Source organism: Rissa tridactyla, chromosome 1 (assembly GCF_028500815.1).
Source record: "Rissa tridactyla isolate bRisTri1 chromosome 1, bRisTri1.patW.cur.20221130, whole genome shotgun sequence".
In the NCBI taxonomy this organism is placed as follows: Eukaryota; Metazoa; Chordata; class Aves; order Charadriiformes; family Laridae; genus Rissa; species Rissa tridactyla.
The window spans coordinates 68,644,010-68,670,213 of NC_071466.1; the positions used below are offsets into that span (position 1 = coordinate 68,644,010).

At 40.6% G+C, this 26,204-nt stretch overlaps 2 protein-coding genes and 1 long non-coding RNA gene across 9 annotated transcripts in view; 1 reads left to right on the forward strand and 2 right to left on the reverse strand.

The window, feature by feature from the left end:
- ADPRHL1 (ADP-ribosylhydrolase like 1) overlaps nt 1-11,211 on the reverse strand; it is a 45,862-nt gene extending 34,651 nt beyond the window's left edge. The window contains exons 1-3 of one of the 2 annotated variants that reach the window (XM_054185069.1): nt 8,721-11,211; nt 6,258-6,730; nt 2,200-2,364 (exon numbers count right to left, since the gene is read on the reverse strand). In XM_054185069.1, coding sequence (XP_054041044.1) covers nt 2,200-2,364; nt 6,258-6,471 — 379 coding nt within the window. In that variant the 5' untranslated portion in view covers nt 6,472-6,730; nt 8,721-11,211. Of the gene's footprint in view, nt 1-2,199; nt 2,365-6,257; nt 6,731-8,720 lie in introns of those variants that run through there. The other variant, XM_054185340.1, reaches the window with a different exon arrangement.
- Nucleotides 6,689-8,745, forward strand: LOC128902811 (uncharacterized). Its single transcript, XR_008463892.1, has 3 exons — nt 6,689-6,807; nt 7,675-7,888; nt 8,613-8,745. It is a non-coding gene; the product is annotated as an uncharacterized LOC128902811 (long non-coding RNA).
- A 108-nt stretch (nt 11,212-11,319) lies between the features above and the next one.
- The window catches only part of DCUN1D2 (defective in cullin neddylation 1 domain containing 2), a 30,301-nt gene continuing 15,416 nt past the window's right edge, over nt 11,320-26,204 (reverse strand). For 4 of the 6 annotated variants that reach the window (XM_054185902.1, XM_054185990.1, XM_054186160.1 and 1 more), the window contains 4 exons: nt 23,403-23,462; nt 18,478-18,560; nt 15,980-16,076; nt 11,320-14,556 (listed from right to left, as the gene is read on the reverse strand). In XM_054185902.1, the coding sequence (XP_054041877.1) occupies nt 14,477-14,556; nt 15,980-16,076; nt 18,478-18,560; nt 23,403-23,462 (320 nt within the window). In that variant the 3' untranslated portion in view covers nt 11,320-14,476. Of the gene's footprint in view, nt 14,557-15,979; nt 16,077-18,477; nt 18,561-21,680; nt 22,280-23,385; nt 23,463-26,204 lie in introns of those variants that run through there. The other 2 variants (XM_054186246.1, XM_054186335.1) reach the window with 2 other exon arrangements.

A 26,204-nucleotide genomic window follows, 5' to 3' on the forward strand; every position in this document is an offset into this window, starting at 1 on the left:
CTGTCCTCAAGTGCTACTAGGAAGCCCTACAGCTGCTCCAGTAGCTGCAAATAAAGGCCAGCTTGGATGTGGCTGCCTCAGCCTGAAACGCACGCGACACAGGTAGAGCCAAGCTGCCGTTTGACTGGACTTTCACCGTGGCTCCGAAGGCACATCTCCGGCTCAAGGGGTACCACCTTATGTCAGAGATGTCTCTTCTGAACGGTTTGAGTTTTTAGTAGTGGAACAAAACATTTTTACCACATCTCAGAAACAGCAGACTCATCTGCATCAAAATTTTTAACAAATGATGACAGACAAGCATCGGCAAACTCTCAACCCTGAAAATTGCAGCCTCGAGCTTATCAATGGCATAAATTGGAAACAAGCTCTTAAAACGGAAGGTGTTACAGAGCTTTGGGCAGGCCTTCAGGTGGTCAGGAATCTCACCAGCCTTTAACATAATTTAGGTACCTCTGCAATGAGTGTGGGAATGAGCATCACATGAGGTGGCAAAGAGACACGCAGGGCAGTTTGACTTAAGAACTCAGTGTGCTGACTATACCCACATGAATTTGAGCAGAGGAGCTTCATATAAACAATGCAAAATTACCTAAGCTACGATTTCACTGGTCCGTGAAGGCTGGCACATGAATTCTTGCTAGAAGTGAGATAAGATAAAATGCCCACAAGAAAATAGCATTTTAGTTCCAGCCCATCCAAGATATCACCTGACTGCTAGGCATTCAATGCCCATGGAATGTTTTTGTCTTGACAAAAAACTTCTGAGAATTCAGTTAAAAAGTTAATTAATTATGTCCATAGCAGTGTCAGGTCCCATGGCAGGCTGAACATCTCCACCTCAGGTCACTGGTTCTTTTGCTCTCATGGTAAAAAAAAGGCTTCTTGAGGCTTCAGGATGATATTTGTCAGACCAGTTGGAGAAGGAAGGTTTTAGCTGCCAGGCCTCAAGGCAGGAATTAATTTTAGATCATTCTAGCCCAGAGTATCCCAAGAGCAAATAGTTCATCATGGAAAGCTGGTGAGGAGGAAGGCTAAAAGAAGAGATGCGGCTCCAACACAGCAATGGATTGGGGAACAGCCGTGATCCACTGCTGGAGGTGTTGAGAGCTGCTCAGGGCCAGCATCAGCTCCCACAATCATTTTGTCCAAATTTTACTCACTGTCAATCACAAAACATAAGACAACTGCCAAAGGGGCACTCTCTCAGATCTGCCTGCCTGATAGTGGGGTGAGCTGAATAAACGGGGATTGGATCCTTCTCCCTCCCAGCAGCTGTTGTGAGGAGCGGGGGCCGAGCGAGGGATGCTGCTTTTTGTGTCAGAGAAAACAGACTGCAGAGACCCGGCAATAGCCATGGCGTTGTGCCACCGGGCCTTTGCCATGATGTTGCATCAATATGCAATGCCATTGAGCGGTGCCAATACGTACTGCAGGGGCAGAGCGTCACACCGACACAGCGCAACGCCTGCGTGAGCTGCCATCATCTTGTGGCCATCCAGCTCTACTGCCTCCTCCTCCGATGATGACGATGATGTGGTGTCTCTACGGTCTTTCAAGATTAATTGCACTGGATGGGTATATGCGTATGTGTGTGCACATAGCTGCATGTGCGCTGTTTAACTTGAAGTAGAAATTCAATTCATCATAAAATGGAATTATCATAAAGAGCAAGAAAGAGGGGGTCATGGGTAGGGAAAAGGGGCTAAGAATATTTGGGATTATCAGCAAAACAGTCATAGTTGTTAGCAGGGCTTCCAGCTGGAGGCAACTCTCTGCTTTCCCTCCAGTGAACATGTTGGCGCATAGAGCATTTCACAGGTATGGCTTTTTGTTTCAGATTTGTTGTCACTGAAAAGATCCAAGACTACAAATATTTAAACGAGAAATGTCAGAAAATATTTCTTAAAATAACCATTAAACTCAAGGACAAAGGTCTGGACCCAGAGGCACAGAGCCAAGAACAAAGTCTCTTTAAATAGATGTTAAAGAGGGAAGGGTTCATTTACGAGAGGACATAGTGCCCTACAGAAGGAATTCCTGGCAGATCTCTTGCCATCCTCAGGCAAACATGGAAACGTTTCAAGGGTAGTAGCCTTTGATGTCAGGGGGAAAAAGGAAACAATTTCCATACAGCCACAAACACCGAAAGCATGCATTATTTAAGCCAGGATCTATAGATGGAAAGTGGTACCGTACCCTTTTCATTGAACGGTGTGTGCCAAGCGAGAAGGTAGTTGTCTGGCTTTAATTCTCTGCAGCCTTCAATGGTAGCGGGATCTGGCCGCCTCCCCGAGAGCTTGTCGATAGCATCCACGTAGCGCTTTACCAGCTCCCGGTACAGGTCTTCTAAACACCAGTAATCTGCTCAGAGGAGGGAAGAGAAGGTGGCTATGTGAAGGCAGAAGAGCAAGAGAGCACTGAACGCAAACAAGCAAGCTCACTGCGCATTTAAGAAATGTTCCCATTTCCACTTCCAATGCACCAACTCGTGTTTCTGGTGCCACTGTCAACACATTTTTACACACCACGAGAGCGGGCTGGAGGGAGAACAGCCTCATCCCTCTGTCTCATCTTCTCCTGCTTTTCTTTCCACTCTTAATTCCTTTAATTGGAAAGATGAAGGCATTCTGTTTGTCAACTCTAGCTGCTCAGGAGCTCTATTTAGGCTCCATGGTGTGAAGTATTTTGCAGAGGTGTCTAACTGTAAGGTGAGTGGGTTGCCACCACGGGGACTGGGTGTGCGCATGAAGCCAGCGGTGCCTGGCTCAGCCTGTTCCTTTGCCGTCATTTGCGGACGCAAATCCAATTTAAAAATGAAAGCCTTTTTTTTTTTTTTAAATTACCACTGGATTATTTTAAAGTGGTATATATGATTAAACATAAAAGCAAATTAGTGACGTTGTTTTTTATTCTGTATTTTATATTTACTTTGGCATCCCTATATCTTATGTCGATACAGTAACCAGAACAGCGAGCTTTTATAAAAATTATTAGAAAGATCAGTAACATAGTAGATCCCCACAGTCTATAGTATTTCCAGCAGATAATTTTACTTCTGGAATAAGTTCACTAACAATATCTGTTTATTGATTATTTTTACCAAGGCCTACAGTCTTGCCTAAGGAGGAATCTTCCACCTGTTAAACATATACTGTTCCTTCTATATAGCTGCTTCTCTCGGCTGCTGGTGTGTGTTGCTGGGCTTGAGGATCCCTGCCCTCCGCTCTTGCCGAGGAAAAGCTTCCACTGGCATCTATTACAGTTGTGTAACCAGTGGGAACTGAGGAGACCATCGGGATGTGTCCAGTTATATCTTTCCTATGTACTTAGAGAAACCCCACACAATACTTAGTTTGATGCACAGATTGAGTGACGCAGGAGGGGAAGTTCTTCTAAAAATATCCTCATTTTGTCAAAGACGGTGATTTCTTGACATCCACAGAAGAGGTTTAATTTAAGAGAAAGTGTGGAGCCCCGTAAACCAGAGCCACTTGAAACTGCCAGTTACGCAGACAGGTGAATAAAGAAGATGCAGTGTAAAACCAAGATTCCCCTCCTTTCGCATAAAAGAATACCCTCTCCATTATGCTGGCCATCCCACATACAATTCTAGAGGAACAAGATACTTTCAATCTGCCGACTCTTTCCAGATTTAGGAATCAGGTGTCAGTTTCTCCGGATGGGAGCCAGGAGCAGGATTTACTGCCCAGGCAGCTTCTGCAGAAGCCTCGTCCCCAGAGCCAGAGTCCCTGTGGTCCAGCACCTCCAGCCTGCCCGAGCCCACCGCGCTTCCCACAGCCAGACCCGGGCTGCCATCTCAGCCCTCAAGTCAATAGGACAGGTTCTTTATTTAGAAATGAATCCTTATTTTTTTTTAAACCTGTATTTAAGTCAGAGAGGAAAAGGCTTTCCTTGTAGCAGGGGTAGTTCCTTGTGCTTTTGACAATGCTGTTTTCATTCCTTCCTTATGGGACAGATTCCTACTGGCAGCAGATGTTTCTTTTATCCTTCATTGTGGGATCAAACCTTAAGTCTGTCCATGCAGTGGATTTGGGGAGCGCCAGCTCAGTCTGCAGCAGTGCTCGCAGACCCTGCTCCTTCTGGCCATGGTCCTCCTGGGTTGCCCTCCACGCATGCAGACGGCGAACGGGACATGTGGGAAGCAGAGCAGTGATGGACAGGAATGTTTTTATTGCTTATTTCCACTCCTTTTTTCTTTTCTTTTTTTTTTCTGGTAATCTTTCAGGCACTCAATATCACAGAATCACAGACTGGTAGGGGTTGGAAGGGACCTCTGGAGATCATCTAGTCCAACCCCCCTGCCAGAGCAGGGTCACCCAGAGCAGGTTGCACAGGAACGCGTCCAGGCGGGTTTTGAATATCTCCAGAGACGGAGACTCCACCACCTCTCTGGGCAGCCTGTGCCAGTGCTCTGCCACCCTCAAAGTAACGAAGTTTTTCCTCATGTTGAGATGGAACTTCCTGTGTTCCAGCTTGAGCCAGGCACCACTGAAAATAGTCTTCATATATTCCTTAGTCTCAGACACCAGCAGTGAGGGCTCCCTGCCACACGAGGAAAGCAGGTCCCTGAGGCCGGTGGCAGCTGCCTTCAACCTCACGGACCGGCATTCACCTTTAGCTTCACTCTGTTGACTTGAGTGATTTTGCACATGGGCCAGGCCGTGACCAAGCCCAGTGGCTTTTTAGTGCTCCCCTTGCCAGGAGGAGATGCTGCGGTGGGCAGGAGGGGTTCTGTTTCCCTTGTGAGTAGCAGAGAGAAGGACTTGTTTTCCCCCGTTCACCAAAGTTACTAGGAAATAAAGATTTCTTACTAAAATTCCCCACACCAGCTTGTTGCTTTCTCACCAGTCCATAAAAGCACCTTTTTAAAAAGCTTGTCTGATCAGGCCAAAGAAATGAGCGAGGATAAACACAGCTGATGGGAGTTATAGCTGAGACTTTTTTTCTTTAGACCCTGGGTGCTCCTGCTGTATTTAAGAAATAAGGTTGATTATTTTACTGCTAGCCTAACTGGCTTGATTACCCAGAAGTTATGGTTTCAGAGAGCTCAATAAGCAAGAAACATACAGTATGTATTTAATCATAGCCTATATTCAGAAATACGTTAGTCATCTTTTTTCTTGATAGGCTGACATCTTGCCCTTATCTTTAGTGTATTAGCTACCTCTTAAACCATTGGTTAGCTAATAGCCAAGCATGAAGTGTCCAACACTCTCTTCAACTGATCCCTATGTCCTAAATTTAGAGCAGATTGGAAGCAGGCAGATAAAGCAGGGAAACAGAAGCACAGGGGAAATTTCATTGACGTGAAGCTCCATTGTGAGCTTCTGCTACTGTTAGCTACCCAGTGTTAGGCGTGTTGAGAAAAATCAGGAATATTTTTACAGAGATTAAAAGCTTTGATTTGTTCTGAAGAGGCAAAATATTGCTGGATGGTCACTGTCTTCTGGTGTATTTTCAACGATGATCTTGACAGTCTCAGAAAGCTCTAGTCCAGTTGGCAGGGTGTCGATATAAATATCATTGCATCTTACAAAAGACTACTCCTACCTTAAGAAAAACCAAATGTTCTCTCTCAAACTATTGTGATTTTGGAAGACATAGATTAGTAACTTCCATTATTCTGATAGACTTTATAATAAACATAGTATGTTAGAATATTTTTTGGACTAAGGATCTCTCCTTAGAAAACAAATTGTTGCATTTCTGGCCTTGCAGGTGCAACCCTTTGCCCCAGGGGCAGCAAAGAGGAGACAGCGCTAGTGATTTTAGCCTGAAAGAGGTATTAAGGTGACTCTACTCCAGCCTGGAGTTCTGAACATAAACATGTTAAAAATGCACTTAGAAGAGCTCTTGTCTTTTACAGTAGAATTTCTAGTGGCTATATTATTCCCCAATGTATTACAACGTTCAGATAATTGACTTAGCAATTATTTTTGTTACGCCGGACATGCGGTATTTTAGTCTTTAAGCTCTAACCAACTGTATAAATCTGGGGAAAATATAGGGTGAGCCCCTCCATGTTCAAGAAATCCTAACTCCCCAGTTTGCGCAATGGCCACAAAATTATGCTCATGGAGGAGACGTGCTAACGCACACTATCATTCACGTAAGCAGCATTTCTGACACGCTTTCTCACAACACCCCCGGCACTCAGGTTTATTCTAAGAAATGCAGCAGCTTGGCCGTTTTGTTCCTTTCCGGACTGCACTCGCTAGCCCCGGCATACCTACCTGTGATGACAGCCTCTGCCGTAGCCATGTGCATGAGCGTGTTGTCGCTTACTGGCCACTTGTCGGGAGAGAGCACCAGGTTCTCCAGCCCTCCAATTTCCTTCAGCTCCTGCTGGATTTTTGCCCCTAAGGCATTGTTTTCTCGGGAGAAATTGCGATAACCGAGAGCATCCCCTACCCCAGCCAGCACCAGCGCAGCCTTAAATTTATCCATCCCCAAGACACTTTCCGCTTTCCTTTTGTCCGAGGCAGCCACCAAATCTTGATCTTCCTTTGTTCCTTTGCCTTCGGCTCAGCTGCCCCGACACTTTATATCAGCCATTGTGTCACACCGAGAGCGCTCTCTATAAGGCAAGGACTTCCTTTTCTGGCTCTGCAGATGGCATCTCTTGTCCGGGACCCGACGGAGAGGAAATATTTCATAACCCAGGGATTTTGCGGGGGCTTTGTTCAATGAAACCGCAAGAGTGGACCTGCAAAGCGAAGGGCAAAAGCCTCGTTTCTGCAACCCAGCGTAAAGCAAGCCAGGAAATCCTTAGCCCTACCCAGCGTAAGTAACTCTACACCCAGAAAAACAGATGTCTCCACAGGCGTGTTTATTTATTTAATAACTTGCAAATTAATATATTTTCCTGCCCATTTTCTGATACGCTGGAGCCAGCCTCCCCTTCAGGGACCCGTCAGAAGGAAAGCCTGCGATAAAGGGTTTCCAAAAGTCTGTAAACATTAGAATGAGGTGTTGGGCAGTAAGAGATTTAGTCAAATGCAGACGGCTTCTCCCATTTCTAATTATGCTCTATGGTGATACTTTGTCAACAGCTTTCTTGCTCTGTTCCACCTATGACAAGAATGTTTTGCTAATTCACTGCACCCCTGGATAAACACTGAGCAAAACACCAACTTCAATCCCACGCCTCTTACTCCCTGGCAAAGAATGACTTTTTCCTAAGGCCGAGCTCAGGTGCAGCCCACATTTGGACTTTGGAAGGAAACTATTTTGAAAGATGTATTTAAATGGCATCCTGTGAGCCTAAGCGAGTTCACGTAGGAAGAAATCTCACTTGGTAACAACTGAGCTTTATTAATACCATCCTTTCAAACTTTGTGCTTGTGCAATTACGTGCTCCATTCTGTTACGTTCTGTTTTTCTGTGCTTCTGCCGTGCAGTGCAAGAAAGGGCTCTGTAGCCTGGCAGCCTTTTAAACATGTTTTGCCCACAAACACACCTCTGTGTAGGCTGAATGTCTTCCTTCAAGGGGTCTGCTGAGACTGACCCAGATCATGGTTCTGAGTCACCGTCAATGCTGTCCCAAAGACTCACAAATTACTACTAAACAGAAAACTTTGATTGACTTGACTGTAATTTTGATAAAGGATACCTGGAGAAAGATGTTTATTCTTCTTTCATCTTTTTCAGAAAGCAATACTGATTGCTATCCGGATGGAAGAGCAGTGTAAAGGATGCATCCTCCTATCACCCAGAGCAATAAACAGTTAATCACGGACTGAGTCATTGACCTGTACTCCAGAGGAGGTTTAGATTGGATATTAGGAAAAATTTCTTCATCAAAAGGGTTATCAAACATTGGAACAGGCTGCCCAGGGAAGTGGTGGAATCACCATCCCTAGAGGTATTTAAAAGATGAGTAGATGTGGTTCTTAGGGACATGGTTTAGTGGTGGTTTTGTCAGCGTAAGTTAATGGTTGGACTCGATGATCTCAAAGGTCCCTTCCAACCTAGATGATTCTATGATTCTATCTGTAGAAACATCACTGCACTTCACAAGAAACCTTAATGCATTTTGAGAGCACGGATAAGCATCGCCATCCCTATTCTACATTACAAGAAATAAGATGCCAAAGTGGTGAAAGTAGCCTCTGTTAGTACACTCCTGTTTTAAAGATTAGGACTTGGGTTAACAGAAGTGCTGAGTATTAAAAAGAGGACACTGAGAGTGTGTCTTCATTGCTAGGAAGGAACACCTCTGAGCTGAAAAAGGACAAAAAAGAGGCAATTATGGCTTAGGATACCAGAGGCATTATACAGGGACCAGGGGCGATGCCAGGCCAAGTGTTCTATAGCGGGGCCATGGCCAGCCTGCTCTAGGGACGGCTCGCCAGGAGCAGTGAGGATGGCAGCCCCTCTGCCCTGCGTGGCTGTGGGAACAGGCATCACCTCCCGCAACCGGCACATTTAAACAAGGTAGAGGTAATCTTAGAGTCACCCCTGCACTGCCAGAGTTACCTCAGGTTCTGTGTGTCTGAAAGTGAACACTCAAAATAGAAAACTAAGGCCAAGGCAGCTGACAAAAACCACACCAGGCAGAAGCACAGGTGTTGATGTCTCCATTACAGGTCTGTGCATCCTCCTGCGGCACCCACCTCTTCTCTATTCCTGCAGAGCACTACCATTTGGAAGCACATGGGAAGCTGAACTTGCAAAGGAAGGATGGGAGAAATCACCTGCTGAGGCACCGCAGAGAGCTAGTAATGGCCTCATCAGATGGAAGGCTCCTTCCTGAAAACGGGCAAAGCTATTCTTAGTTTTCCATTTATCTCTTCCTTCTGAATGCAGCTGGCAGTTGCGCTGCCCTTTTGCCTCCCGTGGACTTCACCCTGTTGCATGCACGCTTGGCTGCTCATAACACAGCCCAAATTAGGAATAAAATCTTTGGCTTCGAAAACCCAGAGACGATTTCAGTGAAGTTCTATTTTTCAACTCTGCAAAACAGAACAGGCAACAAAAAATTTAATTTTTATTTAATTTGCTAATTGCACATGATCTCTTCATGTGGTACTTTCAGCCACTAGGCACACTGATATCTCATACCCCCACTCCCCCCAAAGGAGACAATTATTTGTAAAATATCATACTTGCAGATCTTCAACAGAGCCAAAATACAAGAACTCCGTTGAGATGGATAAGTATTCATTTATCATATATATTCACAATAGGAAAAAAAAACCAAGTAGAGCTGGCAAAAAATGTTTGGTAAATGTTAAATCAGATAAAAATGCAGCTTTTGTGACCTCTCATTAGTGTACATATGACTGCTTTTGGGTGGGGAGAATCTGTAAAAAAGGAATGGGAAGGCAGGACAGAGAAAAGACTCTTGGTGTTGGTGGCAACATGCTGTTGTTTCAGCTCAAGTGCATTTGAAAACCTGTATGAGAACACGAAAGCATGGCCTTCAGCAAATGTGGCTCTACCTGCCTCCTCCACCCGAGGGGGTGCAAATCAGTGACCTCCGCGGCCCAGGAAAGGGCTCTTGGGCTGTACAGCAGCTGTCGGCTTTTATGAATAAATGAACTGGCGAAGGGAGCACAGGCCGAGACCACTCTGTCAACACGAGTCCTTCAGCATTTTAAGTTAAAAGACAATGACTACACCCCAAGTACTCCACCTGTGAGCGATGCTTCTGCCATTCAAAGGCACTCAGCAGAGAAATGCTCTTGATTCTAAGTTCACCCTTCCAAAGGACGCAGAGCCCTCTCCTAGAAAAGCAGGGTTGATACCAGATGGGTGTCAGACTTCTGTCAGAGCTGCGTCTTTGCAGCTACTGAAGTGAAGGGTTTCACTTTGGCAACAGGATCATTCCTTTAGCAACGATACTAATTATAGAATACATTCAATGGAGATACAGGAAAAAATAGACTGGTTTTACTCAATTACTTTACGCAATTCACTATTACTGGAATAAATCGTTTTCATACCACCTCACACCACTGTCTTAAAGGAAAAAATATTCCTTTAACACAACAATGCACTTCTTTCTTCTTCACCCTATTGACAGAAAGGTGATGTCATGACATGAAGCCATAAATAGCCAACAAATAGAGTATTTCAGCACATGTAGAAGAGGCGCAAGAAAAAACACATGGGAATTTGTCAAGTATAGGCGCCAACAAGAGGAAGTATCCCAATAATTATACGCAATCAAAATTTGAATGAGCTTAAGCTTCCCCAGGCTTTTCTTGTACCATTGTACCCACCAACATTGTACCTCACCTGTCTGAAATATGGAGCTTTCTGCACATGATTGAAGAAGCAGCTGCAGTTGCAGACCCCCCTCTGGTAACAGTTTATAACAAAAAAAGCCCATTTTAGAAGTGCGTCATCCTCACCTAATTCTACCCAGCATAATGTATAAAATGTAAAGGTCAGAAAACATGTTTTGTTCAATTTTTTTTTTTTTAAAAAAGTTCTCATGGTTGTAAAACATTACACCTTTTCCCTTTCAGAAGGGCTGTGCCTTTTGGTGTACCAGATGCTGGTTGGCATCAGCTGGGGGAAGCTACTGGGTGCTGACACTTGAAAGGGAAAGAGCTTGCCACGGTTCAAGTATCAGCATCAGCAGTTTCGCTGTTACAGGAGAAGGCAGGCAGGCTCCTGTGACACCAAAGCAGCCAGCGGTTGCTCAAACAACCTGCTCCCAGGACAGGGACAAGTAGTTCCACTGCTGTGCCCGCTCACCCACCGGGGACACTCGGGTGCTCTTCTGCTCACTAGGGATGGCAACCACTTGAACCACCTGAGGGTAGTATCACAGAGGCTGGAGAGGGATGCCAGCTGGGAGAATACACAGGACAACTATCTATTTTGATTTAAACTGTCAGAAGAGAACTAAGTTCATTTGAATACCTGCCTCTGAAGGGCTTTGCACAGACTTTGGAAGCGTGCTGCTTCTCCTCCGGAGTTCAGAGCCTAGGACTGAGCAAGACTTTCCCTGCCATTACACCTCTCATTGCCAGTACAAACTAACGACACAAACTGCAGAGAGTTTGGTTGCTAGCAGATCTATGTAGTGGATGCAGCACTGCAGCTAAACACAGCGAGCTTCTTAAAAGCCTAAATGTGGCACATATAAGCAAAACAGACATTTATTATAGCTGCTAAAAATTCATGAGTTACATCCTTGCCCTCTTCTGACTGATGGAAGAATAACGCAAGAATTTAATAAATTAACCAGAATAAAAAACCAACCCACCAACCTTTGCAAGGCTGCCAAAGCAAAAAGCTGACAAAAACCATACAGACATCTCACATGACTGACTTCAACCCTTTATGTTGACAGTCCATTTATTCCTTTTTCCATTGACACAAAATTTACACACGTACAGCTTACTCAGCAGCAAACCTCTCAGGTGCATTGAATGAGCAGATGCCTGCAGGTTTGCTCTCCTCAGCGTGACATACATGACAGGTTACATTTAAATTTAGAATTGGCGAGTATACAAAGCCTATGGCTCAGTTTCAAACACTCCAGGATGTAAAACCAAATGACTTGGCACCAAGTTTAAAAATACATACAGCACGTCTAGGAACTGATACTGTACGCACTGAACAACCTGAGGACATCTGTACCATTTATGATTATAACTTGATCGGCCTAGGTGCTACCACTGTACCAGTTTACCTAAAAAAGCGAGTCAGAGTGCCCTGTGAAGGGGAACAGAGGACGATAGCAAATTATCAAAATGTATAAGGAACTCATCATTTGGAAGCAGTTTATTTGCATTTATTTTAACAACTGTTCAAGTGTGAAGGTATTACTCCATGCTATTACTTAATGGGAATGTAAAATGCACACTTGGCTTCAAACTGGTAGAAGACTAGAAAGAGCAAAAGACAAAGTGTATTATGTCTCGGAAGCTGGCTGAAAAGCAGCAACGCCTATCTTGAGAATATTTTGCCCAGTCTTGCTCTGTTGGAAGGCGTCTTCCATGAAGAATCCTCACAGGAATGAAAATTAAGAATAAGAGAGTAAGCGTGTATATGTAGAAACTGAATACTGTGCTAAGCACCTTCCTTCTTCCTCAGATTAACAAGGCAAAAAACCTCAACCCACATGCATCTTTTACGCTCTATTTATCTTAAAAGGTAAAAGGTTCACCAGGTTGATTTGAGGGAGTTCTCAGCATGAACAAACGTTTCACAAGCTCTAGCACTATGAAACTATTCAGTTACATCACATACCAATAGATTAAACTACTTCTGGTCAGTTATATTATAGCTATATATTTTAAGTGGCAATTGTGTTAATAACAAGCATCCCCCTGCTTTTGGCTGGATAAATGCACTGCTGTTACGAGACGCTACACATTCCTCAAAGCCTACAGGGCAGATACAGAAATGGCTTGTTTTGGGAAGGAAGAGTAGGTAAATCAAATGCATTAAAAAGAGCATAATGCTGTCTTTAAATATCCGTTGGCTTCTGTAGAATACCTGGATTTACGTACACAAACACCCTTCAGAAAAGATGTAGTCAGAAAGTAATAATTTGGCTTAATATCACTCCCTAACTCTACAGAGAGAGGCAGCTGAAGACTGAGACACTGACATCTAGTGGCTGCCATGCAAGGTCTAACATTGACAAATACTGCTTACGGTATAAATATTATCAATAATAAATCACCCATGGGGCATTTGTAACTTGCCTGCTCTATTCTTACAAACAAAAGATTTGCTAATTTGCTCAAATTTGTCCTAATCCTGCTTTTTAAACATCAAGCACAACTGAAATTCTCTCAAGCAGAAGAAGGAAGGTAATCTTTCTGTACACAGCACATACATTTTTTTCTTGTAGGCTGCATTGACATAAATGAAAGCTGACTGCTTACATAAAACCCTAAATATTAGAGTTTAAGAGAATATTGTTAGCTTTTATACGCTCACAACTACAAAATAAAATACTATGCTGTCAATGCAACACTTAAATGATCTCAGGTGACCCAAACAGACATAAATTATATAGCTTAATGCACTATTTTCTCCAAAATTCTTGCATCTCTTCAGCTCTGATTACAGAAAATATATTAATCATAGCTGTACATACTCTTTAGCAACTCTTTAACAAACTTTTACAGTGGCTATGACAAACTCATTTTGATGAGGTAGCATTTAAGAGAGCCCTGTGTGAAGACGTGTTGAATAGTTTCTGGTAAAACATTTTTGTGCTTAGGCACTGGAAGCCACTCTTGAGAAAGAGGAGACTGATAATCGATAGCTGGTGGAAGGGGAGGAACAAGTAACTGAATAAATTCACATTTGGTGAAATTTGGTCAAATTCCACTAGCCTTGAGATCAATTATACTGCAATAATTTAGTCTCCCCCCCCCCCCAAATATATGTTACTGAATACACAATACACCTAGAAGCATGAATGCTTATCATCATTAACGTAAAGTCTCCTTACCCCAACTATTTCTCCAAAGTGGAAGCAAGTTAGTTAAGTCTTTGGGCTTATTTACATTTATTTTCTGCAACCCCTGACAGGAATTGCATTTAGCTAGAATTTACAATATGTTTCGGGCTAAACAAAATTAGAAGCTGTATTCCACCAGTTCATTATCTAAAATAAAGTAGGTGAAACATATAATTGAAGACTAACTGAATTATGATACTCAAACATGAATTATAAAAGCATCTTTGGTTGTTTAATGTCTACTTTAAAATGGTTAATAAAAGCAGCTGGAGTTGCAAGATGGCATAGAGCAGCAGCCCTTCCTCAGCAATGCTACTGTCACATGTCCAAGCACATGAAGAAGAATAATGAGGAAGCCGATCTCACTGGGAGAAAACAAAAGGCTGGGTGTAATCAACCTATACAGCTAGAACTTTGAAATATAAATTTAAGATTTTGGCAACAAGTAAAAAAAGCTTAAGCGTTTTTTTTTTTTTGTGTTTTGTTTTGTTTTTGGTTACAGTTCTATATTAGGACAGATCCACAGAACTAACTTTTATAAAAATACAACATACTGCATAAGTTTTATTTAAGGATTTAATTTATATACCACAAATACTGCTTTTAATATAAGTACAATATAATACAGTTTTATTTATGTAACTGCTGGTGTTCACTTTGGATCATGAACTGAATTGCATGCTGTGCTGTCAAAACTGTAATAAAATGGCCTCTAGTTAAACTTCTCCGAAGTATAAAATCATGCAAAAATCTACATCCTATATGATACAACCAGTACAATAATTGAAGCCAATAGCCTACAAACAGCCTGGACTATCTTCTGAGTTTGTTCTTCATGTGTCCGCGTGTCAGCCATGATTTTCTTTAGGCAGAAAGGAAGAATTTCTGTTTCGTATGTAGAATGTCATCACGACCACTGAAACCAGCAACAACGTGCACAGTTATCAGTCAACAAATCTTCATCCCCTAATGCAGTTCGAAGTGCACGTTTAGTCCATATTGACAAGTCTGGGGTTAGGAAGTTTTACGCTTTCCTCCTGTGACTACTGGTCGTGCATATTCCACGAAATCATCTATAAGAACAGGCCACGCTCCTAAAGAGAAGTCAAGCAATTCAGAAATTAATATATCATCATTAGCAACAAATTGGTGTACTCTCTAAATATAAAGGATCAAAAGCTCACTTTGACATTTAGGGGTGGACCTGCTGGGAAGTAGTTCTGAGGAGAAGGATCTGGGGGTCCTGGTAGACAGTAAATTATCCATGAGCCAACAATGTGCCCTTGTTGCCAAAAAGGCCAATGGAATCCTGGGCTCCATAGGGAAGACTGTGGCCAGTAGGTTGAGGGAGGTCATTCTCCCCCTCTACTCTGCACTGGTGAGGCCACAACTGGAATACTGCATCCAGTTTTGGGCTCCCCAGTTCAAGAGAGACAGGGAACTGCTGGAGCGAGTCCAGCGAAGGGCAACTAAGATGACTGAGGGACTGGAGCATCTCCCTTATGAGGAAAGGCTGAGAGAGCTGGGACTCTTTAGCCTGGAGAAGAGAAGGATGAGGGGAGACCTTATTATGACATATAAGTATCTAAAGGGTGGGTTGAAGGAGGATGGTGCCAGACTCTTTTCATTGGTTCCCAGTGACAGGACAAGGGGCAATGGGCACAAGTTGGAACATAGGAAATTCTGTTCAAATACACGGAAAAACTTCTTTACAGTGAGGGTGACAGAGCACTGGAACAGGCTGCCCAGGGAGGCTGTGGAGTCCCCTTCTCTGGAGACTTTGAAGACTCTCCTGGATGCAGTCCTGAGTGATGTGCTCTAGGCAATCCTGCTTTAGCAGGGGAGTTGGACTAGATGATCTCTAGAGGTCCCTTCCAACTCTGAAGTTTCTGTGATTCTGTGATTTCTGGCCTAGTCTGGCTTCAATGTGCGTGACACCATAAACACTTGAAAAAACCCACATCTAACTAATAAATTAAACATATGAATGTTTTCTTGCGGCAATAGTTCTTAGTACAAAGAGAACATATTTAAAGCATTGTCCACACTACAAAGTTTATAAACATTAGCTGATAGCAAACCCATGCCATTCCTATTAGTGTCATTCATAACCTAGGAAGAATTTCTGTACACAGTCATTCCAAAATAGGATTTGCAGGATTAGTAACAGACTGTAAATTGCTTTTAGGTTAGTGAAAAAAAAAAGCTCACATAGACATTCTTGCAAGTAGAAAAACGATGTATTTCCTTGCAGTTAGCAGCACTTCTGTACAAAAACCGCAGTTTCACTGAGACTCTTGTAGCATAACAGGTTCAAATAGCATGTGCTATATCATGGTATCTATATTACAGCAAACTAGTTAACCTTCTCGGCAACAAGTATGACACTATATTTGCAGCTAAACCTCTACAGGTAAACAAATTAAGACAGACAGTAGCAGCACATTCTGTTGTTTGTTTATAGCAATATTTTCATTTTGCTGTACCAATTTTTGAAGATTTTCAAGTACTGCTTACCTTCTTCATCATAGTTGGACATATCATCTGCAATCATATTTCCAAAGTCTAACAAAAGATTCCAAGTATCTTTTGGAATTGATCTTTTATGATGTTCCTATAACGGAGGAAAAATGGTACTGTTCAATCCAAACTATTTTCAAATTCCACAAGTATTTTATAATGACATATACTGGAATAGACATTTTACAAGCATTTCTTCTTTTTTTTTTTTTAAATAAAACACAGTTTCCAAATGAAGCTACAAAATAAATTGCAACTAAAGAAGGCAAAAAAGTGTAAGAAGTCTTTGATGGTTGTTTTATTTCTTCCATTCTGCTTTTAGGGTATGTGTTCCTAACTCGTTATGGAAAGGAATAAGTCAAATGCACTTTCTATTTCTCCTTAACGGGATGCACTCCAGGTTCTGAAACTGTGTGGGTTAGCATTCTGCCATTTCAACTTGAGCCCTGATTTCCCTCTCCCTTTTTACTTACACTTACCCAGTCCTTCTCTTTCAACTTTTTAATTATAGTGGCGCCTCCACTCTCCTTAGTCCAAGACTGCCTTCCAGACCCATCATCTCATCCTCTCTCCAGCTATTCTCTCCTTCGCCATAATGTACCGCCTGCATTTGCTCCTCTTCTGCCCAGTCTTTTTTCCCCTAGTCTGTCCCGTTCTCCACCACCACCTCCTTGTCTGATTTCAAGTATATTCTTTCTGCATCGCCCCATTCACAGGTTGCCACCCTGCCCAGTTTCAACCTGCACTCCAAAAAAACCCCAAACCTCAGTCCCAGTCAAACTTCTCTCAGCTTTTACAGTTAGCACTCCCAAGAAGAGAGACTGCGTGGGGAAACGCAATGACTAAGCAGTTGTGACGTGCAGGATCAAGTCAGACCATTCACATCTCCCTTCATCTGTTGATACTGCTGTATTACCTCAAGATAGGGAATTAAATTAATAGGGAATTAAATTTCAACACCTGGTGCTGGTTTGCAGCAAAAAGGTGCAAGTGCATGAAAAGACTTGCTCGATGAAGGGTTGGGTTTTTTGTTTGTGTTGTTAGTTTTGTGTTGTGGGGTGGGGTTTTTTTTGTTCGGTTGGTTGGGTTTATTTCTTAAGCAGTAATGCTCTAAAGTATCGAGAAGAACAAACGGCATTTCAAAAATCTAGAACTTGATCAAGATGAGGTTGATGTCCAACACAACAGCAAACATATCTTCTTGCTCAAGCCAAATGTTATATCTTGACTGCAAAGAATATGACAAGCAAACATACCTCCTGGAAAAGGTTCCTTAGAACAAACAAAATACAAATAAGCCCCTTCCCCCCCATCCTAAAGAGTCCTAACTCACTTCTATCTCAGGTTGAGTTTTTTAATCTAAACATTTCTTCTAAAGTAAACATTCAGGTTAAATATTTGTAGCAAAGTAGGACACTTTATACCAGATCATCTAGTTATAGCTTGAAGCAGAGATCTGCAGAACTGTCTGTTGTAGCAAACTTGATCACATAGCCATGTAGGGAAAAAACATTAAGACTTTTCTTCAGTTACATCTATGGAGTTGAAGTTGGATGTGTTAAGTGTACTAAGGCAGTTAAAATGTGAAATGTTTTCACAAGTTCTCTTGATGAAACTGGTACAGTATTCAGTGAATAAAATACAGTGTCCAAAAATCTAGAAAAAAATTCAGAAGACACTGCAAAAAGTATACACTTTCCCTATTAAGCACTGGTGATTATGGGACAAAACGCAAAAAGATTTCTTAATTCTCCTAAACCACAGATAAAAAGATAAATAAAACAAAAAATCAAGATAAATTATACATTATGTAACATTATATAAGGTTTTTTTTTTTGCAAGTATATAGAAAGGTAAATGTAGAAGTGTGGATGAATGAATCAGGCCTTTAATAAGAATATTTTGCGATTTTTAAAGTTTAATTTATGCCTTTCTATTCCACTGCCCACAGAATTGCACTTGTAATAGAAAGCTGTCAAGATCAGTTCACAATTATTATCTAAAAAATGAGTCAAAATAATTATTCAGACGAGAACTTTCACTTAAAAAGAAAAGTCTCTCAGGTTAAGTCAGTCATAACAGAATTGACATTTAAAAAAGACCGAGTTTATGCATTAATACCACAAAAGGCAGAGCATGATAAAATACATGGTTGACTAATCACAGCTGTCTTGAGAACAGAGACAACAGGGGTTCAATCTACAATCATGGCTTCATTTCATGCAGAAGCTTTCCTAAGTAGGAGGATACAGGATCAAGCAAGCAGAATACTCTAGTGTTTTGCTAGATCTTTTTGCATTCTTCTCAATTAGAAAATTATATAGAGAAGATTTAATTTGGCTTGATATAAGACCATTTTATATTACTTTTCAAAAAGGAAACAGTTCAAAGGAAGTATTCAGACATCCTGTCTTTTTCTTTATTGTAAGCACACAGCCTACAAATCAGATTACTGTGAACTAAGATAGTCAGGAAAGAATACAGTACATACTTACCAACAAAAATTTATTCCAAAGATCTAGAAATTTAAATCTTCCTGACAAGACTAAATTCCAATATGCAATTGCCATTTCTAGATCTGCAAGAGACAAAGCAACATGCAAGTATTACAGCACATGATATGCAATAAAATGCTTATGGTTAAACAATTAATGCTACATCCACTATATTATGATACAAATGAATAACATTCTTTTAAAAATCACTACAAAAATTATAAGGAACTGTTTTCTACTCTCACTGCACCCAGAAGGCAGAAGACAAGCCGTATAAATTGCATATTGAACATTGCATTCATAAAGACTAAAATATTTTTGTCAGCATACAGCATTTGCTGTATGTGCTGGGTTAGAGCTACATTAGAAAATGCTGGATTAGAGCTACTCTCAATCTACAGAAACAGAAAAAAATAGTTATGAATAACTGTCTACAAATTAAAAAACAAAACAACGCATAAACACAACAAATACTGATAGAAACCCAAACATTTAAGTTTGCAAGTGCCAATTCCCGTTAATGTATCGCATTTTAGACACACTTGACTTTAGAGGGAATTTTAAAGACATGAGGGGGATATTAAAAAAAAAATAAAATTGTCCAGGGCATGATAATTCTACAGCACCCCTTACAACAATAATTCTCTTCTTCTGCAATCATTTAGCAGACAAACACCTACACCCAATACTGAAAATATAAGTCCAAGAAAGCAGCCCTTATTCCGCACCGTGACCATTAATCTGAGAGCAGAGCTTGGCTCCTGTATGCCAGCAGGAAGATGCAGCACCGCCACACGTTCAAGCAACATCAGATGCAGCACAGGGGTAGAAAAGATGTTTTCTGGAAGGTCTGTTTTCATCCTCAGCAACTCACAATATCTAATGGCTTCTGCGCCTGGTCCCACAGGTAACAGCACTCAATGTATGCGTACTGCTGTGCAACCACGAAATAAAGCACGGCCTTTCTTAAACCACAAAAAGGTTTCAGTTTGTGCTTTCAGTGTAAAGTAAGTATAAACAAAATACGAAAAAATTCCAGATTTTAACATAGCCAGTTCCCTAGAGCCTGTAGCATAGAGGGCTGGGGCTCAGCCAAAGTGCAATAGTTAAGATGTAAAGAAACGAAGTACGCGTGTACCCAGCTCCATAGACAGGGCTGCCTGAGTTTGTTCTATCATGATCAGAGCACTTGTCAGTACAGAACTTGCTTCATCCCCTAATAATCTTCTTTCAGTCCTTCCCGTCTTTGCCACCATGCTCACTTTTCACAGAAAATAAGAAGAGAACAGTAATAGCATTTACTCGCTGTTTAGATATGCAGATTAAGTATTCATATCTGTTATCCCAAATGAAAAGCAAAAGAAATAGGAAGGGAGAAACTTGAATAATCTTAAGGGTTCCTAAACTTCACGATGAAGTGACTGACTTTGATCCCATTCACTCAGGCTTCATGATGAAGATTCAACCTTTCCAAGCCAACCTTGCAAATCTATCATGTGACAACATTAAGCAAAATGCACTTTGAAGAAAAAAGCACTTCAACAGAAGAAGAGTTTTTATACTTCTGATGAAATATTCCCTGGAAAAAGGAAAAAGGTACAGGCAAGGAAACAAAGATGGTTAAAGGTACTACAAAAAAAAAAAAAAATCTAAAAGGGGAGGACACAATTCCTTGGTTTATTTGGGTGTGTGACAAATTTAGTATTATGTTAAGACGAACTTGATTATTGCAAAATTGTATTTGACAGAATGCACATGAAATACGGTCTTAATTAAGTTGATACTTGAGGGATACATTACATGTGTGTGCAATTGGATTCTCCCCCACGCAGATCCAGGAATTATTTGCTATAATGTACAACAAAAGCATATCCTGCTGAGGATGCCGCTCAGTAGTGGCTGAAACCAGTCCACCCTAGAGCTGCTCTCCCCGTTAAGCACACGGAGGGAAGTCCTGATCTTGGTTAAAACTAGCTCAAGGGAAAAACAAAAAAGTAAATCTTCCTCATCTGGTTCACTGCAATCACACAAACCCATGAACTAACACAAAGATATTTGAACAAAACAACTAGATGGGACTACCTCTTTTGGTAGTGGTGCTAGTTTATACAGTCTTAAAGTACTTGAGAAAACTAGGCCTTCAGGTGGGCTACATTCTCAGGGGATACGGCTACACTTTTGTTTGAAGACAATTCCCTACCTAGGTTGAAAAACTTAGCAATGCAGGACAGAAAAGAGGATTTTTCTTCTTTAAAGGGAAGACCTAGTCACACCGAGTTCCAGTTCTACATTAGGATGCTGATAGTAGTATCAATAAACAGCAATGTTGTGAAGGTTGTGTATCTGCTAGAAGTAGTGCAGCATAAGAGATACTTAGAAAAAGAGGCCTTACGCCATTGGAATTCTGCATTCTGCATCCTCACAGGAAGATGCTTTGGCAAGGCATGGATTTCTTAAGCAATCTTGGGAATACCTATTTCAATGTTGCATAGATATGAAGACATCATTAAATCAAACAACAATCATATAAATATGCTGGTTTTGTTCCAAAAAATATGCTTCCCACATTATAGACCAATGATGCAAGTTTTATAAATGGAAAGGAAAAGACAGATGCATCAATCTCTGAAAACTCATGCCTAAGCAAGGACCAGTTTAGAAGAGACTCCATTGCAAACATCCATGCTCATATCCAAAATATAAAATTGCTAAATGGTTGATGTTTAAAGAACATAATAAAAATACCATATCATACATTATACAACAGTTTGAGCTTTCCTTTCAACGCAAAACATTTTCAGTGTCAATACCCAGCGAGTGTTTCATGTCTACAGCCCCCCCCTCAGTACAACGCCTTTACAGTTCAAAGATTTTGAGTACACTGAAACAAAGCTTCAATACCCAGATATTCCGCTTTCTGGATACCTAGTCTACTTGTGGCTGCATACTGCATCTATAAAGCTTTCTGTAGCAAAACCCTAAGAATTGAGTCACCTAAAAGCAATACCAGTTACCATTACAAAATTATTGAAGCTAAAATTACTAAGAAAATTTTAAAAATATATACAATATCTAAGAAAAAAGTTCAAGAAGACAGAAAAGGTTAATAAAATAATGTTTTCATTATTTTAAACATTATTTTGCTAAATAACATTTATTATAGTAAACTTGCTTTACTATGTTTTAAAAGTTCTTTACACTTTTGAATTATTTAAACAATCAGCTTTTCACAATAAGTAAAGCATTTTGCATGCAGTATTATCTATTCTAAAACATTAATGCCTCATTCTAAAATTGTTTTAAAAAAAAGCCCTCAGCCTCTTCTACCCTGATTGAACAGAAAGCTTAAAGTGATAAGAAATCAGCACAATTAATGCAGAAGGAGAAATACATTATCAGTTAGACAGCCTGTGTCTGCTTTCAAGATTTGATCAAATGCTTATCTTGTTAGCAAAAAAAAATAAATTCATTATTAGATTCTTGCATGAATTTAAAAAAAAAAAACCCAAACATAAATTAAGTTCCTCATCCCTTTGCTATGCTTTTGGTCAAGGGCAATGAAGTCATTGCACACAAGTAATCAAGGGAAGAGAGAAAACAGAAAGATAAATCAACAGATAGCAAGGAATTGGCTGGAGAGTAGGATTTATGAGGAACATGAAATGAAGTTCATTTAGACCTGCTGTGCCAAAACAGCACTCTGGGACTGCAGCACTCACTTGTGTCATCCTCTGCCAAATGGAGCTTTCCAGCTCTCAGAGTGCCCTACCAACAGAGCCGATTCATGCAGCCATGTTTGAAGCTGTCAGAATATTAAAATTCACCTAAATTACTAATATAACTTAGAAGAAAAAAAACCCACCACACAACAAAGACTAAAGGCATTACACTGGCCTCCTAATGGCATTTTAAAATCTTTAAGTTATTTCTAAGACTATTTTAGTATTAGCCACTGTTGCCCTCACAATCCCTAATTAGCATATTAACTAGGTTCTGTACATTATGATGGTAGAGTCTATCACGTTTTACAGCTTGAAAAAAAAAAAAAAAAAGGATTTTAATTTCATCTTTTGAGATTAACCGATTGTCCCAGTATTGTCTTTTTCTTTCTTTATCGCTGTTTAATCTTCTTATCAACATTGTAAAGCTTTGCTACTTTACATGTCATCTCTATGAGAGACCTTGGGCATCACCAATGAGTTCTATTCAAAGAATACTCTCTCAAACTACATCGGTAACATTTTTTATTTTTATTTTTTTCAAAATAACAGGAGGCATCAGCCTACCCAGTCCATCTACAGACACAAACCAACAAATTAGTAAAGAATGTAACAAAGCTTGTAGGAGGAAAAAAGTTACTTTTATTAGACCAGTTAATAAGGACGAAAAAAAAAAAAAATTTGGAAATTAAAATTTCAGAGCCAAGCATCCCTTTGTTTGAGGCGTTCTTTTCCCAATGCTTTAACCAAAACTTACTCTACAGCTTTGAAAACAAAAGAGCAGCCAACAAACTCTCCGGTTCCCAACACTGCATAAAAAATTAATCTGGACAGGTGCAAGACACAGAAATCTATTTTATCATTCAATTGCCTTGTAAAAATATATTTAGCCTCTGTAAGAGACTGAACTGTTTTCTCTACAGTCACATAATCTGACCTGTAGTATCATTTGGTTGATATTCTCTGATCGCTTTCCTCTTGTTTTCTCACTGTGATCACAGACAAAATATCATACTTCTGCAAAGCTAAAACAAAAACTACATTGCACAAAATTATTTTGTTTCAATAAAATTCCTGGACACTGTGCCAAAGCTGGTGCAGATGTGGGAACAGTGGCAACTGGCATCAATCTACCCCAACAACTGGACTATCACACCACCTGACCAACAAACATCAAATGAATACTTGCAAGATTCAGTGAGTTACTTGATTTCTTGTTTCCTCCTCTCTGAATGATTTTAACAGTCTTCTCTGGCCTCCAAATTACTAAGAACATGGACACAAGAATTAGTTTCTTTCCTAATCAGAACGTTTTCTTCTTCTACAAACAAATAAAATCCATACAGCAAAACAACAAGAAAATACCATCAGGATTCAACCTAAAAACCCTTCACCAAATTGCCAAGAGTTTAGAGCAAAATAGCCCTTATCTCCAATTAAGAGCTCCCCCACAGAAGGAAGAGAGAACGGGAAAAACAGATAAGGGGTACAATACAAATACTGGAAGTGGCTACACTCAGGATCCAGCTGAGTTGGATCCATTCATCCCTGCAAAGCCGTAAGCAAAGAGCTTCCCAGTGCTCTACGTTAGGGGACGTACAAGACAGAGTGTTAGAGGACAGAACATTCCCTGTGGTGGAGAGGGAATAGTGGTAAAGCGCAGCATGTGGATTTCAGAAGAGCTCTGCAGGAATCGGGCAGGGTCTGACCGTGCTTATTAACTCTATCTCAGCATCCACCATGCCGAGGCAGGCTGATTCCACTCAGAACCTTTCATGTTTTTTATCTTGTGTATCAACTGCACAAAAGCAGCTAAACTGCTTCTGAATGTGAGCTAGGCTTAGAAGAAGATAGCTATCTAAACGTCAATTTGAGTGCAGCCTAATGAAATGAACCTGATTGTAGCCAGTTTCAAAATCCCCCCATCACTACAAATCTCAGAGAAAGTACAACAGATGACTAGATATATATTTCCCAAATAAGAGCCAAACATGAGTAAAAGAATCAATGAGGCATTACTAGAACTGGCAGCTATGGCACACCTTTGCTGCCACTATTGATCAGAGCTGCTACTTTTTTTGATCAGAGCACCCTGTTCTATACTAAGCTTCTCAAATTGATGGCATTTTCAGAAAGACAAATGTGAACAAAAACAGAGCAAGGATCATATGCACAGACCAAGGCCATTGAAACACCTAAAATACAGCATTCACAGACCTCTTCCAAAATAAACACGAAATTTATTTATTAAACTCCCTCAACTTCTTCCATCCACTCGCTCCTACAAACATCCTACAAATGGATCAATCTAATTCTTCATTGAAAATGGCGGAAATTTTGATAACTAGTTAATGTGGGGGGAGGAAAAAAAAAAAAAAAAGAAGACATCCTTCCCTAATGTCTAAGTGTCTCTTCAAAGAATCTTGAGACACTGCTATGATGAAAGCCAAAGTTGATGTTGCTTCAATGAAAAAGAGCACATTATACTCATCTGCTCATAGAAGATGCAACCTCCTTGAAGTCCACATACCGGATGCAAAGATAGTCATTCTTCTGGTCTTGAGGTAATATTTCATTCAAGTCTGAATGCCCTCCTCATGTATCATCTCTTGCTTGATCCCAGGAAACTGGCAGAGAGAAGGAAGCACAACCTTTTGAGCCAGCAAGCAGGCGAAGGGACCACAAAGGAGTGATGAAGGATCAAATCTTTTTGTTTCCATGTTGGAAGTTGAAGAGCATGAAAGAATGCATTAAGTTCCTCCACTGTGCTGAAACAAACTGTAGTAAACTCCTGAGCACGAGGAATCTCCTGAACATGTCTTGCTGGGGCTCAAAGGGAGATCCAATCAGAGACTCACAGTAAGTATCACGTTAAAAAAAAAAAAAAAAAAAAAAGAGGAAAAAAAAAAGATAGATAGATGGAGCTAAGGCCTTGTTTTGAGCTTGAACGGTGTCCTTAGAAATCTGAACTGCTCTGTATACAACATGACAAAAGATCTGTAAATCCTATTCTTTAGTACACCTATCAACCAAGAGCTAGGATGCAAAATTTCACTTGGACTGCAATACAAAAAGCTAAAACTTGGGAGCAGAAAAGTGAGATAAACCTCTCCAAATCTGCACCACGCAAAAAGTAAAAGATTTATTGTACTAAATATAATAGTGAGAACATGAAAGCACAGATTAAACAGACGGAATCACAGTTATCCAGAATAATTCTTTGTAAAAGTCTCCTGGCAAACCAGACCTGCAAAACTACATTTTTTACATTATCTCAAAATATATACAACACACTCAGATGAAGTTTAACATAACTAAATATTATGCCTCCCAGGTCCAATATGCAACCATTGAGATGTCACTGCTCTGTTGAAAGCTTGCTATTTATTTTTTTTCTTGAATTCTGTCCACCACAGGGAGCAGTAGTCTTAACAGTTATATTTTATTTTTTTTTTACATCATCTTCTAAGATAGTAATCAAATCTATTTAGAGGTATTTGAAAGACATTTGACAGTTGAGTCCTGAGTAACATTAATCAGAACATCATCTTCTGCTCAAAGAAAATCATGGTAGATCTTACGCAATACGCTTTTGCCTCCTGCATCTCAGTACTTACACAAGGCATCACCTAGGGGGACTGGTACTACTTTTACGTCTTTAACCAGCACGTGTCCAGACTGAAGCATACTACTTGACGATATTAAGCTAATACAAGTAAATGGAAACATTCAATTTGGATGAGACTATAGAGACAGAAGTCCTGCAGATGTAAAGATAAATAAAAAAATCCCTAGTATCACCACATGAACTGTGGAAAAGAGACTCCTATAAAAGGTGGTCCTATTTCTAGGAATGAGTATTGTACTGAACTCTGTACCTATTTTGGGGAACGACAGAATAGATGCAACTTAATTTATTGGAGAGGATTCTTCCCATCTAATTACGTAAGGGCAGAATTTCTTGCATTGGTTTTGAAGGGAACTGTAGAATAAGAAGAAATTACAAAG